Below are 13155 nucleotides of genomic sequence, written 5' to 3'. Positions count from 1 at the left end.
CGGGTTAGAAACTGATGCAGGTAAATCAACGCAACTCCCTGGTGCAGACAGTCTTGTTTCTGGTTAAGAGAGCTCTACAGTGCCGTTGGTTAACTCAGTAAGAAATCAGCATGTCAGGTGCTCTGAAACAGAAGTGAGTGTCTACACACGGTTGCACTGAGTTAACCCAGTCATTGCACAGATGCTCAGAGTGCAGAGAAAGAATCACATTTATGCTTATGCATTTTCCACCCATGAACATTACAATGGCAGGTCAGTATTGTCATCCACATGTTACAGATGGGGAAACTGAGGCACGGGGAGAGAATACGACTTGCCAAGCTCACCCAGCAAGGCAGTGGCAGAGCCAGGAATAGACCCATATTCAGAATGGAGCCCTGGCCACTGAAGCAGTGCAGATGCCAAGGCCTTGATCCTACAAACATCCACATGCTTACCTTTAACCATGTGTACAAGTGCAGGATCAGGGTCTAAAAATGTCCCTTGCTGCAAATAAGACACCAAGATCCTGCAATGAACCCAGGTTTCCTTGCAGCTGCATTGCCTTTGCACAGCACGCTGGGACGCTGGCAAAGGTAGGGCACGGCAGGTAGCAGGATTTGTATAAGTGGAGCAGCTGCTGGCACAGCTACCACAGAGGCCCCTTCTATCCCTCAGCAGCTGGTGATAACTGACACTTCTAGATTTGCCTCTGGAGACTGCAGGATTCATCTGACCCAGGATTGAAATGTGGCAGCTATTTAATAGCTCACAGCAGGGTCATTTTAGGACAGGGAATGAGAGTGTCCTCTCTAAGTGAGACAGCAGGGATGATTTTAGGGAGGCAGAATACAGGTTCCTGGGTGGATATGTGGCTGGACCCCACCTTCCTTTTGCAAAAAGCGCCCTGGGATTTTAATTACTCCACACAGTTAGGACATCAGCTTTACGGGTCACCCAAATGACAGTGCCGCTTTGTGGGGCAGCTCTGTACTAACTCACTGGAGAGGAGAGAAAACAGCTCACTTTCTACAGCACCTCTTCTTTTCCTGTGAGAGTCTTCCATCTCCACTGCTGCCAGAGGCCCTCATCTGACTCAGGCACTGTTGTGCTGGGTGCTATACAAACACTGCTGAAGGTGCAGTCCCTGGTGCAAAGAACTCACAGCACACAGCCCCAGTCCTGCAGCCGGCTGGGGCGGGGGGTGCACCTTGACACCTGACAGCTCACCACTGACTTGGATGAAGCATAGCAAAGCCTTAGGAGAGCATCCAAGAGACCTGCCCACATCTGTAGGTGACACCTCTTCCTGCTCTCTCGGACTAGCTGAGCAGGCCTTTTGCTTGGAGACAGTCGGGTTTGGCTGTGCGGGGCTGAAGGCTGGCTCTCCTGATGGGGAGGCAGATGAGGAATGCCCAGCACCTGTGCTGAATGGGGCAGTCCGCAACTCCTGGCTGGTGCTGCTTGTGGAGGTTAAGGAGGTGGCTCTGATCACAGCAGTAGCCTATCACCAGATGGGTATATATAGCTTCTCCCCCAGAGTTAAAGGTGTGTAGCCTTCTTCCTAACCTCAGTGTAGGTTGCTGGTATTATGGAGCTGTGGAAAGTGTTTCTGGAGGTGCTTGTCTGGAGCTCAGCTCTTGCTGCTCAGAGAGGTAAGTGTGTGGTGATAAGTCCCCCTGTGGGTTCTAAGCTAAGGCCCAGTACTCAAAAATCAGAGTGTTTTGTTTTTAAACACACTGGGGTTCTTTTTATTTGTCCTCTAGCTTTTAAACCTTGTTTCAAAGCTTGTCTCAGCAACTAAATCACTTCACTCTCAAATGAAGTTGAGTCTCATGCAATAACATGACTCCAGGGGCAGGCTCTGTAAGAAACCTCTAATGTCCTAGCTCTAGTTTTATACTTCCTAGACCTGCCAACACACTGCTCTTCAAAGGACCAGCTTTGCCTTGACCCTGCTCCCAGGTTGTAAAGGCAGTAACCCAACCTGAAAGCTGCTTGCAGGCTATTTCTGAGACCCCTTTCCAGCTTTTTTTTTTTTTTTTTTTTGGCAGCTGTAACCCTTCAGCCCCCAGTCACTGGCTTCTTTCTGAGTGGGTGTCCCACCCTTGCTCTGCCTCCTCCTGTTTCTTTGCCAACCACTGATTAGTGTGTGCTCAGCACCCACCATTTTTCCCATGGGTTCTCCAGCCCCAGAGCACCAATGGAGTTAGCACCCATGTTTCAGCCCATCCCCAGGATAGAAAGGCTTGAGAAGGCTGGAAAATGGCTTCCTTTCCTTAAAGGAGCCTGACAAGCAGGGATGGGCTCTAAAACAGGTTCCCTGGAAGTCCCCAGGTGACGGGTGACTTTTTGAAGAGTAACAAGCACAATGGCATTTGTGACAATCTGATGGTGATGCTCACCCACCTTTCAGAGGAGTGAGGCCAACAGTGAACCAACTGCATGAAATTCCTCCTAGTTCTTAACAGGCAATATGACACTGAAGCCAGACCCTCTAGCTTGAGGGTCAAAGAGCCTGGGCAGTCAAACCTCCAGGTGCTGGCTCCTTTCTAGTAACCGCAAAGGTTCTGAAGGGTGGTCTAGCTAGCTGATCGCTCAGCCAGCAAAGCTGAGGACTCCTCTGACATTCTTGCACAGAGGCCCTGTTACCTGGTGGGATTACAGTAGGTCTGGGGGAAAAGATTCCTCTGGGGGCCTCTCCAGAGGGTTATGTCAAGTCTGCTCACTCTCCTCTAGCACCCATTAACTCTGTGCTCTATGAGTGTAATAAAACCAGCATCCACCTGGCTGTAAAGATGGACCCCTGGGGAAATGGACTCCTGCTGGATCCACAACTTGTGCACCTGGGCAGCTGCCTTTACTCAATCAATGATCTGCAGGGCTTCCTGCACTTCCAGTACCGCCTGAAGGACTGCGGCTTCTCACGGCTGGTGAGTGAGAGCCCTAGCTGGGGCCCAGGCTTGTGTTCCACTCAGCTTGGCGCTGTCTGCTGCTCAGATGCCTGTGAGCTGGCTTGCATTGGCTGTGTGGGTGAGAACAAACTGCCCTCCTGCTGGGTGAGGGGTCTGAGAGAATGCCCCTCGTGCTGAGCTGGCAGGGGGATGGGATGGCTATGCAAATGGATATCCCAAGAGGCTATTACTCAGGATTCAGATCCTGATGTTCCATTATGGACTGTTGCTCTAGGTCAGGGGCATGAGGTGAGGCTGGGTCCAGGCCCACTAGCTGCATGCATGTTGGCTCCCCTGGCAGAGGGGAGACATACTAAGTGACAAACACCCTTCCCAAGTAGTTCTTACCTAGCTGGGCTTCTATCCATGTTCCAAGTCTAATACTCCCAGTAACAGACTGGTGCCCTGCCAGGGCAGGGGCAGGGGGAGTGTGGAGCAGCATCTCTTCCTTGCTTAGGGGAAGGGCTTGTCTCAAGGAACAGAAATACTGTTTCACTTCCCTAGCAATGAACCAACCCTCCCACTCTGCTTGGCTGAGAGCTACAGAAGGAGGCTGTCACTGATGCTAGTGCTGACTGCCACTCTCTGATTTCTTCCCCAGACATCTGGGAACATGGTTGAATACTTCACAGACCTGGTCTACAGGCCTTCCCCTGGCACAGGCAGACGCTATGCCACCTCCTTCACTGAGAGGATCAACTGCACTGACTACAAGTAGGCTGCCAGCACTTGGCCTTGGGCTACAGTCCTAAGGGACTAATGCTAAAATTTCCCAGACTCATGGGCTTCACTGAGGGGTAACAGGATGCCATAAAAAGCAGCAGGGATGCAAGGCAGGGCTCTAATCAGCTGATGGGCGGGGGGGGGGGGAGGCATGATGTGCACCCCTAGCTGTCAAAGGGGGGGGTTGATCACAGGGCTGAAGCAAAGCAAGCACATGTGGGATGAGTTGTCCTGGCTATTGCCATCTAGTAAACCTGGCTCAGAACCCCGGTAACCTAGCACCTAAAATGCCTCTAGGAACCAGGCCGCCTGGCAGAGGGTGGGGCGGGTAGCAGGCACCCTGGAGTACTGCAGATGAAAGGACACAGGATGTGGGCTCTAGTGCTGGTAAAGCATTAGTTGTGGGTGCCTCAAACACTCCTATGAACTACACACAGGCTGGAGGGTCTCATGCTGCCCTTCCTGGCAGGACATTCTGAAGGGGGTTGGGGACCTCCAGTGCTAGAGCCAATACAATGGGGGTCTAGAGCGCAAGGATCTGAATGAGACTCCACCTAGGAGATGGAGCTAGTGAAGGTGGCTATGAGAACTTGATGGGAGGGGGCAGCCTGAGGAGAAGAGGAAGCCTGGGGCTATCGGAGGGAGTCAAACCCCATTAGTGACACTTGTGGGGCTGACTGTGCCATGCTTTCACAGCAGCGCATGATGGGGGCGGGGGGAGTCACCAGCATGAGCTGACCCTGCAAAAACCTGTCTGCAGGTTACTCTGGGATATTCAAGCCCCTGTGCACATGATGGGGTGTGTCAGCCTTCGCTGCTGCTCTAGAGCAGCCTCTGTCAGGTATCCTGTGGAGCAGGGGTGACTCGAGCTTTCCAGTGCAGCTGAGGTGGCCTCTGGCCTAGCACTCCCTGATAGAAGCAGGGAGAACTCCCTCTTCCTGGGGAGGGAATGATAATCTGATCTCTGCAGGGTAACCCTTTCCTGCCTCTCCTAGGACAGGGCATTTGGCTCCTATGTACGTATCTTCAGTGACTGGCCACCTGTCTGCCTCTGGAGTGCTAACATTCACAGTGACCCTAATGAATGGTAAGATCCCTGCAGAAGGGGTGGGTGGTGCCAGCTGAGCTTGCTGTGATCTCCCACTGAGCCTCCTGCAGCTTCAGGCAATGGCCTAACCCAGTTCCCTCAACCCCCGAGACTCCCTTTGCCTCTCTAGGATGGTGTCTTATGCTCTTGGTACCATGGCCATCTCTTCTAGAAAACTACTGAAGCAAAAACTTGTGCCTTGTGATCTTGTAATGCAGTCACAGGAATACCCATCAGAACACACATCCCCACTTCCTCCCCAAAACCTGCATGCACTTGCAGAAGGCTCCCAGTGCTTGCTGGTCTTGGATGAAGACTTCATTCTGTGTAGTGCACTTTGATAACTAGCTCTCATTTTCTTGCAGTGGACTTCAGTGCCCCATCAGACTCAAAGGTCATCTTCCTAGGCTCTCAGATCCATATGGAGTTTTCTGTACAGAGTTCCTTCCACCAGCCTCTGCAGATCTTTGTGGATGAGTGCACTGCCACCCCAACCCCAGAACTTAGCAAGTCTCCCAGGACCTATAGCATCATTGCAAACCATGGGTAACTATCTGCAGGAGACAGCAGCTCTGGGGTGCTTGAATGTCTGAAGTGGCATAAGGTGTGGAACATGCTCCTGGGACTGCCCCAACTCCCTTGTAACAGAACATGCTGGGTTCTTGAAGCTCCTACACAAATCCTAGAGACCAGCCTCTCTGTTCCAAATCTGACTCCAGCTGATTTGACTAAGCCACAGACTACCAAGAAAGTAGCAAATGAAGATGTCTGGCTTGGCCTCTAGTAACCACATGGCCCCTTAAAGAACTGGACATGCTGGCATAATTTGACATAGCAAGCCTTCTCTATTGCTAGGACAACTTGGTGTTCATATTGCTCTGTAACACTCAGCATAGGTCTTTGAAGCTCTTAAAGTACTGACTGCAGGTGGAGAGAATAATACAGTAGGTCTCTCCTAGGGTCAAACAGTTCCATCTCTCAGTTCCTGGACCAGTGAGTTTAACTGTCTTCCTGTTCCAGGTGTCTTGTGGATGGTAAGGTGGCAAACTCCCAGTTCCTGCCCAGACGAACCCCTGAAGCTATCCAGCTCTCCCTGCAGGCCTTTGAATTTGTAGGTGTGGACTCTGATGTAAGTAACTAAGATTCTGAGTTAAATGTACAATTTCCATCTAGGGCTGGAATGCCAAATGCCTGCATCCTCTGAATGCAACTTGCAGATGGCTCAAGCTGCAACTTGTTAAAAGCCATTCTTCACTGACTGGTTGAAGGTCTCCACACCATAAACCCTTCATGGCTTTAGTTTCAGCTAAACTCTTGCTTGGGGAAACTGGCACACAACTGCATTAAGAACTGTGTAGTTATCTGTTCAACCGATCGTCCAAGAACCTAGTGAACAGTGCCAGAGGACTCTTCACCTCTCTCGTACTTCTATGAAGCATAGCAGTGGAACTCCCCTACCAGCATGCTTTCCTTAAGCCAGTGGTTCTTGACCTATGCACCCCTGTGGGCTGCATATGCAGCTGTGTTGTGTGGATGCAGCCCACACAACATATGTATGGCCCTGAGGATGTCCTGGGCTGCAGCTGTGTGCTGATTGGACCACTAGCAGGCCATGAGTTGAGAACCACTGCCTTAAGCACTGAAGGCATCTTAGCCTCATTTGGAGGCTGGGCATCAGCTATGCTCCTAGCAAACAGGCCTTCACAAAAGAGATTCCATGCACCAAGCTGCTGTGTTACACTGATGTTGAAGTGGCCTAGTTAGTCCAGAACTGGATGTTCTGGCCACCTCAGGCTAGCATCACACAGCTCTAGCATGGTGATACTGAACATTGTGAATCCCAGGGACTGCCTAGGTGTGGCAAAGCTTGAGTGGCCCCCAGGCTCCCTACAAGGACTGGGGAATAGGGACCTCAGAATAGCATTCACAAAAACCAGCACCCTAGGCAGCTCCTGGCTGAAATTAGCCACTGGGAGATGCCCTGGGGGGGAAGGGGTTAGGCATCTAAGTCCCATCAGCTAGGTGATTCCCTGCAGTGCTTAGGATTCTCAGCCCCATCATACCAGACCTGGTGGTGATCCATGTTCAAATCCCTCTCACCCCCCACTCCACACACACCTGAAGGTAGTCTCCCACTCCCCAAGTGCTGGGCTAAAAATGGAGAGAGCTCCTCCTTCCCCTGCTGTCTTGTGCAGCTTGCCTCTAGGGACCCAGTAAGTAGGTAGGGTCTGAGCAAGCAGGTTTAAAACAAATCAAAGGAAGTTCTTCTTCACGCAGCGCACAGTCAACTTGTGGAACTCCTTGCCTGAGGAGGTTGTGAAGGCTAGGACTATAACAATGTTTAAAAGGGGACTGGATAAATTCATGGTGGCTAAGTCCATAAATGGCTATTAGCCAGGATGGGTAAGAATGGTGTCCCTAGCCTCTGTTCGTCAGAGGATGGAGATGGATGGCAGGAGAGAGATCACTTATGTTATGTTAAGCTTACCAGACTGGGCCTTACAAGCAGGTCTGTGTCCTCAACCCTCATCCCCAGGCCACTTGCTCTGGGGCTGGGTGTCAAGCATGGGGCTGCAGGGTGCATGCCCAGAGATGAAAGCCTAAGGAACTTGGCCCAAAAATCTAGGTCCTGAACATGGTTAGGCACCGGGGGGGGGGAAGCCCAGTGGTGCTTCTGAAAAGCCTGCTTCTGGGATTTAGGCACTTAACTACCACTTTAGGTGCCTAAAACGTCACAAGGAGTTAAGGGCTGCAACTGCCTGGAAGCCCCATCTGACTCCTCCATAGCAAGCATGGGGTCATGACAGACCCATCCCCCAAACCAGAGCATCTCTGAATGACAGCACATGGGGAACTTGTAATGGGAATCCTAGTATCTGGACTGCACTCAAGCTGAGCAGCTATGCTGACTAGCATCCCTTGCATCCGAAGAAGTGGGTATTCACCCACGAAAGCTCATGCTGCAAAACGTCTGTTAGTCTATAAGGTGCCACAGGATTCTTTGCTTCTATGCTGACTTGGGCTCTTTCTCCTGCTTTTCCCCACCCCACCTGTGATGGATGTTTTCTTCTCTTTGTGCCCACCCCTTCCAGATCTATCTCCACTGCCAGGTGCTGGTCTGGGACCCCGAAGTGCGCATGGATCCCACAAGGAAGGCCTGTTCATTTCACAGGGACACCAACAGGTAAGGGCTGCTGGGGGGGGGGGGGGGAGGAGGAATTTCAATTTTCTAGAACTGAACCAGCTAGAACAGAATCTGGCTGTTGTCAATGGGACAGATCCATGTACATGCCACACAAGAAGGACCAACCTGCAGAGATGCTGGCAGACTATAGCCCTCTGGAGATTCTTCTGAGGGCAACAAACTTGGCTCTAGTGGCCAAAGCAACTCTAGCTGGTGGTACCATTTGCTTCTTCATTACCCTTGTTTCTCCCACTCCACTGTGGTGGAGGGACTATAACTAAAGGCAAAGGCAGCAAACTCTCAGTGGGACTAGCTAGACAACACTAGAAAGCATTGAGGTGAACTACATTAGGTTGAGAGAGGTGGTAAAGGCTGGCTTCCCTTGCATACCTACCAAGGGAAACTATCTCGCTTCACGTGCTGTGCCAAAGTGACTTGGTTCAAAGTAGGACAGAAAGGCCCTTCCCTAGTGATTCCCTCCCTTTCATGAAGGTGGGAACACGGCCCCTATAAACACAGAATACAGGCTTCTCTTGCAGTAGTGAGATTGGGTTTGACAAAACAGGTCAAGCACTAAGTGTAAAGGGGAATCATGTCTGCTGGAATCAAGGCCTGTCTTGAGCAAGGAACCAGGCAATTCACGTGATCTCTACCTGCTTCCCTCTGACAGGTAGTGAGCTTTACCAGGATTTCTAGCATGCCCAGGACCAATAGCGCACACCGTTCTCCCTGCCTTCCCCCCCCCCCCCCACCCATAGGATGCAGTGCTGGAATTCTTCACTGGGGAGCAATGACCAATGATGCCCTTGTGCTGCCAAGTCCATGAATTTTTCTTTTGAACACTTAAGATTGGTTGAAGTTCAGTTGCAAAACCAGCAGCTGGCCAAGCAAACTCTTGGTGTCTTCAGGGCTACAGCCACATTATAAGCTTTTGTGGGGGGTTGAGTCCCAGTCCATCCAGACATAATAGAGCTCATGCAAGTAGAACCAGTCATGTGCCAAGTATGTACCCATGGAGTCAGGTGGGTTTGTCCTCTGCATGGCTAGCTATGCTACTGCAGCATAGATAGTGGCACTGTTTAAATACCTGCTACTTCTCATTGAATTCGAGTATATGTACCTAGCTGGACTCTCACCCCTGCTTGGTGTAGATATCACCTAAGAACACCCATGCTCTGCCAGTGCTCGTCTCTTACAACCACATCCAACTTCTCCTTGTGGCAAGGGGCAATGCTCCCAGTCAGCTCTACAATCCATGCCTGCTTGCTCATCTCACTCTCCTTAGGGGACCCCCATAGGACAGAACTACCAATCCTCATGCCTGTCTGACCCCAAACAATTGACATTCCAGCTCCTGTTGCAAGCAGATACTCAACCTTGCCCTTTCTCTCCTGAGAGCCTCAGTGCCCAGGTGAGTTAGGAGCTGCCTGGGACTGAGCATAGGGACCTCACATAATCCCATTTGACTCTTGAGATGTTGATCACTGGGGTGAGTCACCTGTGTACTGCTCTCCAACAGGTGGGAACTCCTGGACAGTCCCTCTCTGAGCTCTGGCTGTAGCTGCTGTGACTCCCTATGCCAAGCCACAGCCTCTCGCCACAAGAGGGACCTGGAAGGTACTGGGTCTGAGAGGGAAGCATGTGGGGGTGGGGTAGGATGTTCTGTGTGCTCATTGGCCAAGTCTCCACTGTCAGGAATATGTCTGGCAGGCTTGGTTTGGGGTGCCCCTTCAACTTCCCACCACAGGAGGCTTTCATTGTCACATGGCATCAGTATTCCAGCATCTCAGCTCTAGTGAACTGGAAACCTGGTAATGACACACTCCTCCTCTTAGCCCAAGTGAAGGGAAGAGCTCAGCATCTCCTGAGCCAGCTGAGTAAACCAGCTCCTGGCCAAGCAAGAGATGGATTGTTCAGTATTGGGGGGAGGGGGGCAGGGGCAGCAGGTTTGTATAATTTTCAGTGGTGCCCAGAATGGGTCCAAGTCCCACCCCCACACCTGCCTTGTAAGTCAAGATTCTTTTTTATCAACATTTGTTTCCAGTACACTATCATTTCCCTATATTGCTCTGGGGTGAGGGCTCTAGGGTGCAGGCAGGCTACCTTGGGGCTAGAGCCAGAGAGGACTCCACTGTCCTGTTCTCCCCACCAGCAGCACACCCACCTGGCACAGGCTTGGCATATGCTCCTAGGGGCCAGGCCCCCCTTGGGTTTAGAAAGCCCCTCACCTCCCCTGCCAGGGGAGAGCTGACATCACATGTGCACCTTCCCCCCTGCTGCCACCAGCACTGCTTCCTTTTGTAGCTGGCAGCAGTTGGCAAGGGGCCACAGAGCAGCAGGGCAACTGCCTGCTGCCCAGGGTGGTAGGCAGGGCCAGGGATGCTCTGGGGGAGGTGCATGGGGTGGCAGAGGGGAAGAGGCTGGAGGAGAGACCCAGCCCCAAACTTGGTGGAGCCAGGACCTGAACTTGCTGGAGCACAGGCACCATGGGCCCATATAAACTGCTGCCCCAGGAGTCTGAAGGTTCCCATCTCCTTCTTCCTTTGCAGAGCCTGGGGCAGGACTTGTCCATGCTGTTGTTGTTGGCCCCTTGAGGGTGCAGAAACCAGCTGCAAAGACTGGAAGCTATGAGTGGGACTCAAACAGCTCTCCTGCAGCCCAGAGTGTCACAGGTAACTACCTCATGTGGATTGAAGCTGTGTTCCATAGTAACCAGACAACTGCTGGCTACAATGGGAGCCCTGACAGGCAGGGAATGGAGTTGGTACAACAGCACCAGAAAGCTCAGCTGACCAGTGGGAGGGGAGCAGGGTTTGAACTGCCTGGTGCTTTGTCCAAGAGACCTGAAGTGTCTCCCCACCTGGGCAGTGGTTGGGTGTGTGGGCACCTACAGCCATACCCACTCCTGGCCTTGCTTTAACCAAGGGAGCTATTTAGCTTGTCATGGAGAGAAGCTGTCTTCATCAATTCTGAACCACTTAAAGGAGGGGAAAGTGACCAGGAACAGTCAGCATGGATTCACCAAGGGCAAGTCATGCCTGACTAACCTAATTGCCTTCTGTGATGAGATAACCGGCTCTGTGGATGAGGGGAAAGCAGTGGATGTGCTATTTCTGGACTTTAGCAAAGCTTTTGATACAGTCTCCCACAGTATTCTTGCCAGCAAGTTAAAGAAGTCTGGGCTGGATGAATGGACGGTAAGGTGGATAGAAAACTGGCTAGATGGTCGGGCTCAATGGGTAGTGATCAATGGTTCCATGTCTAGTTGGCAGCCGGTATCAAGTGGAGTGCCCCAAGGGTCAGTGCTGGGGCCGGTTTTATTCAATATCTTCATTAATGATCTGGAGGATGGTGTGGACTGCACCCTTAGCAAGTTTGCAGATGACACTAAACTGGGAGGAGTGGTTGATACACTGGAGGGTAGGGATAGGATACAGAGGGACCTAGACAAATTGGAGGATTGGGCCAAAAGAAACCTGATGAGGTTCAACAAGGACAAGTGCAGAGTCCTGCACTTAGGACGGAAGAATCCCATACACTGCTACAGACTAGGGACTGAATGGCTGGGCAGCAGTTCTGCAGAAAAGGACCTAGGGGTTGCGGTGGACGAAAAGCTGAATATGAGTCAACAGTGTGCCCTTGTTGCCAAGAAGGCTAATGGCATTTTGGGTTGTATAAGTAGGGGCATTTCCAGCAGATCGAGGGATGTGATCATTCCCTTCTACTCAGCACTGGTGAGGCCTCATTTGGAGTACTGTGTCCAGTTTTGGGCCCCACTCCACAAGAAGGATGTGGATAAATTGGAGAGAGTCCAGCAGAGGGCAACAAAAATGATTAGGGGGCTGGAGCACATGACTTATAAGGAGAGGCTAAGGGAACTGGGATTGTTTAGCCTGCAGAAGAGAAGAATGAGGGGGGATTTGATAGCTGCTTTCAGCTACCTGAAAGGGGGTTCCAAAGAGGATGGATCTAGACTGTTCTCAGTGGTACCAGATGACAGAACAAGGAGCAATGGTCTCAAGTTGCAGTGGGGGAGGTTTAGGTTGGACATTAGGAAAAACTATTTCACTAGTAGGGTGGTGAAGCACTGGAATGGGTTACCTAGGGAGGTGGTGGAATCTCCTTCCTTAGAGGTTTTTAAGGTCAGGCTTAACAAAGCCCTGGCTGGGATGATTTAGTTGGGTTTGGTCCTGCTTTGAGCAGGGGGTTGGACTAGATGACCTCCTGAGGTCCCTTCCAACCCTGAGATTCTATGATCCAAGCTTCTAAATCCTAGTACACTCCAGCATCTATTTCTTGTCTTTAAAGAATGTAGAACCCCAAGGAAGTCAGAGCAGGTGCTTGCTAAACTTGGCTAAAAGCTGTTGCTGCACATAAGGGTGGATCAACTGGGCTTTAATCTGAGAATTCCATGAGGTAGAGGTGCCAAAAATGGAAGGAGACATAACTAGCTTGATGCCCTCCTGGAGCATGGTGAGAGGTTGGGAAGGACTAACTACCCACCTTCCACCCCAGTTACAATGGGCTTGTCAAAATAACCAAGCTCTCATGAACATCACACCTGTATCCCACCCTGCCCTAAGGGTATCACAAAAGATGTGGCCCATTGTTGCAGCAAGGGATGGCTTTGGGGGAATAAGCTGCCTCTTGACTCTTTCCTCTTGCAGGAGAGAAACCAAGTGTGATGCCACCTCCTGTTGGTGCCCTGCTGCTGGAAGTTGCTCTCATTGCTGTGGTGTCCCTGGGTTTCTGCCTGTACAATGGCCATCACAAGAGGCTCTGCCCCAGAACCAGGGGGGCTGCAGACTCCTACCCAGAGGAGCTGGTTACTGCAGACCAGGAGTGTACAAGCATTAATGCAGATGTGGAATGAATCCAAGTAAATCCTTAAATTCAGATGGTGTATGCATGTCACTTATAGCTGGGCTGGGAGCTCCTGGGCCTCTGAGTTGGAAGGGGACCAGCAGGTTGAAAACTGCATTTGACTCTCTAATACTGCTTTCTAGCTAAACTTCTTCTTTACCAATATTCCCTCACTAGCCTGAGCCAGGGCAAGTCTTGAATACTTCTTGTGGAAGAGCTTCACTTAGGCTTGATCCTAGCCCCTGCTGGTAGAAGTAAATCACCTTTAGTAAATGGAGTGTCTAGATTCCAGTACTAACCTCGGGGGGGAGTGTGCTCTACCTGGGGAGGCCATGCCCTGGACACTCCATGTGCTGGGGGTCAAG

At 51.3% G+C, this 13155-nt stretch overlaps 1 protein-coding gene across 1 annotated transcript; it reads left to right on the top strand.

Annotated features, from left to right (window-relative positions):
• The first annotated feature begins 1477 nt into the window (after positions 1–1477).
• Positions 1478–12825, top strand: LOC120386415 (zona pellucida sperm-binding protein 3-like). The gene is made up of 10 exons (XM_039505755.1): positions 1478–1634; positions 2719–2912; positions 3535–3647; positions 4652–4743; positions 5109–5289; positions 5764–5872; positions 7836–7927; positions 9447–9544; positions 10477–10599; positions 12595–12825. The coding sequence occupies exons 1-10, from the start codon at positions 1571–1573 to the stop codon at positions 12798–12800; spliced, it is 1272 nt and encodes a 423-aa protein (XP_039361689.1). The 5' UTR covers positions 1478–1570; the 3' UTR covers positions 12801–12825.
• The last annotated feature ends 330 nt before the right edge of the window (positions 12826–13155 follow it).

This window comes from Mauremys reevesii, linkage group 18 (genome assembly GCF_016161935.1).
Source record: "Mauremys reevesii isolate NIE-2019 linkage group 18, ASM1616193v1, whole genome shotgun sequence".
Lineage (NCBI taxonomy): Eukaryota > Metazoa > Chordata > Testudines > Geoemydidae > Mauremys > Mauremys reevesii.
The sequence above is the reverse complement of the archived record's forward strand: the minus strand, read 5'-3'. Positions and strand labels throughout refer to the sequence as shown.

Bases quoted from the DNA above. Each gene is read 5' to 3' on its own strand.
- LOC120386415 (XM_039505755.1), top strand. From the start codon at position 1,571: ATGGAGCTGTGGAAAGTGTTTCTGGAGGTGCTTGTCTGGAGCTCAGCT. The intron at 5,290-5,763 runs GTAACTATCTGC...TTCCTGTTCCAG, and splicing joins AGCATCATTGCAAACCATGG to GTGTCTTGTGGATGGTAAGG. The intron at 5,873-7,835 runs GTAAGTAACTAA...CACCCCTTCCAG, and splicing joins TTGTAGGTGTGGACTCTGAT to ATCTATCTCCACTGCCAGGT.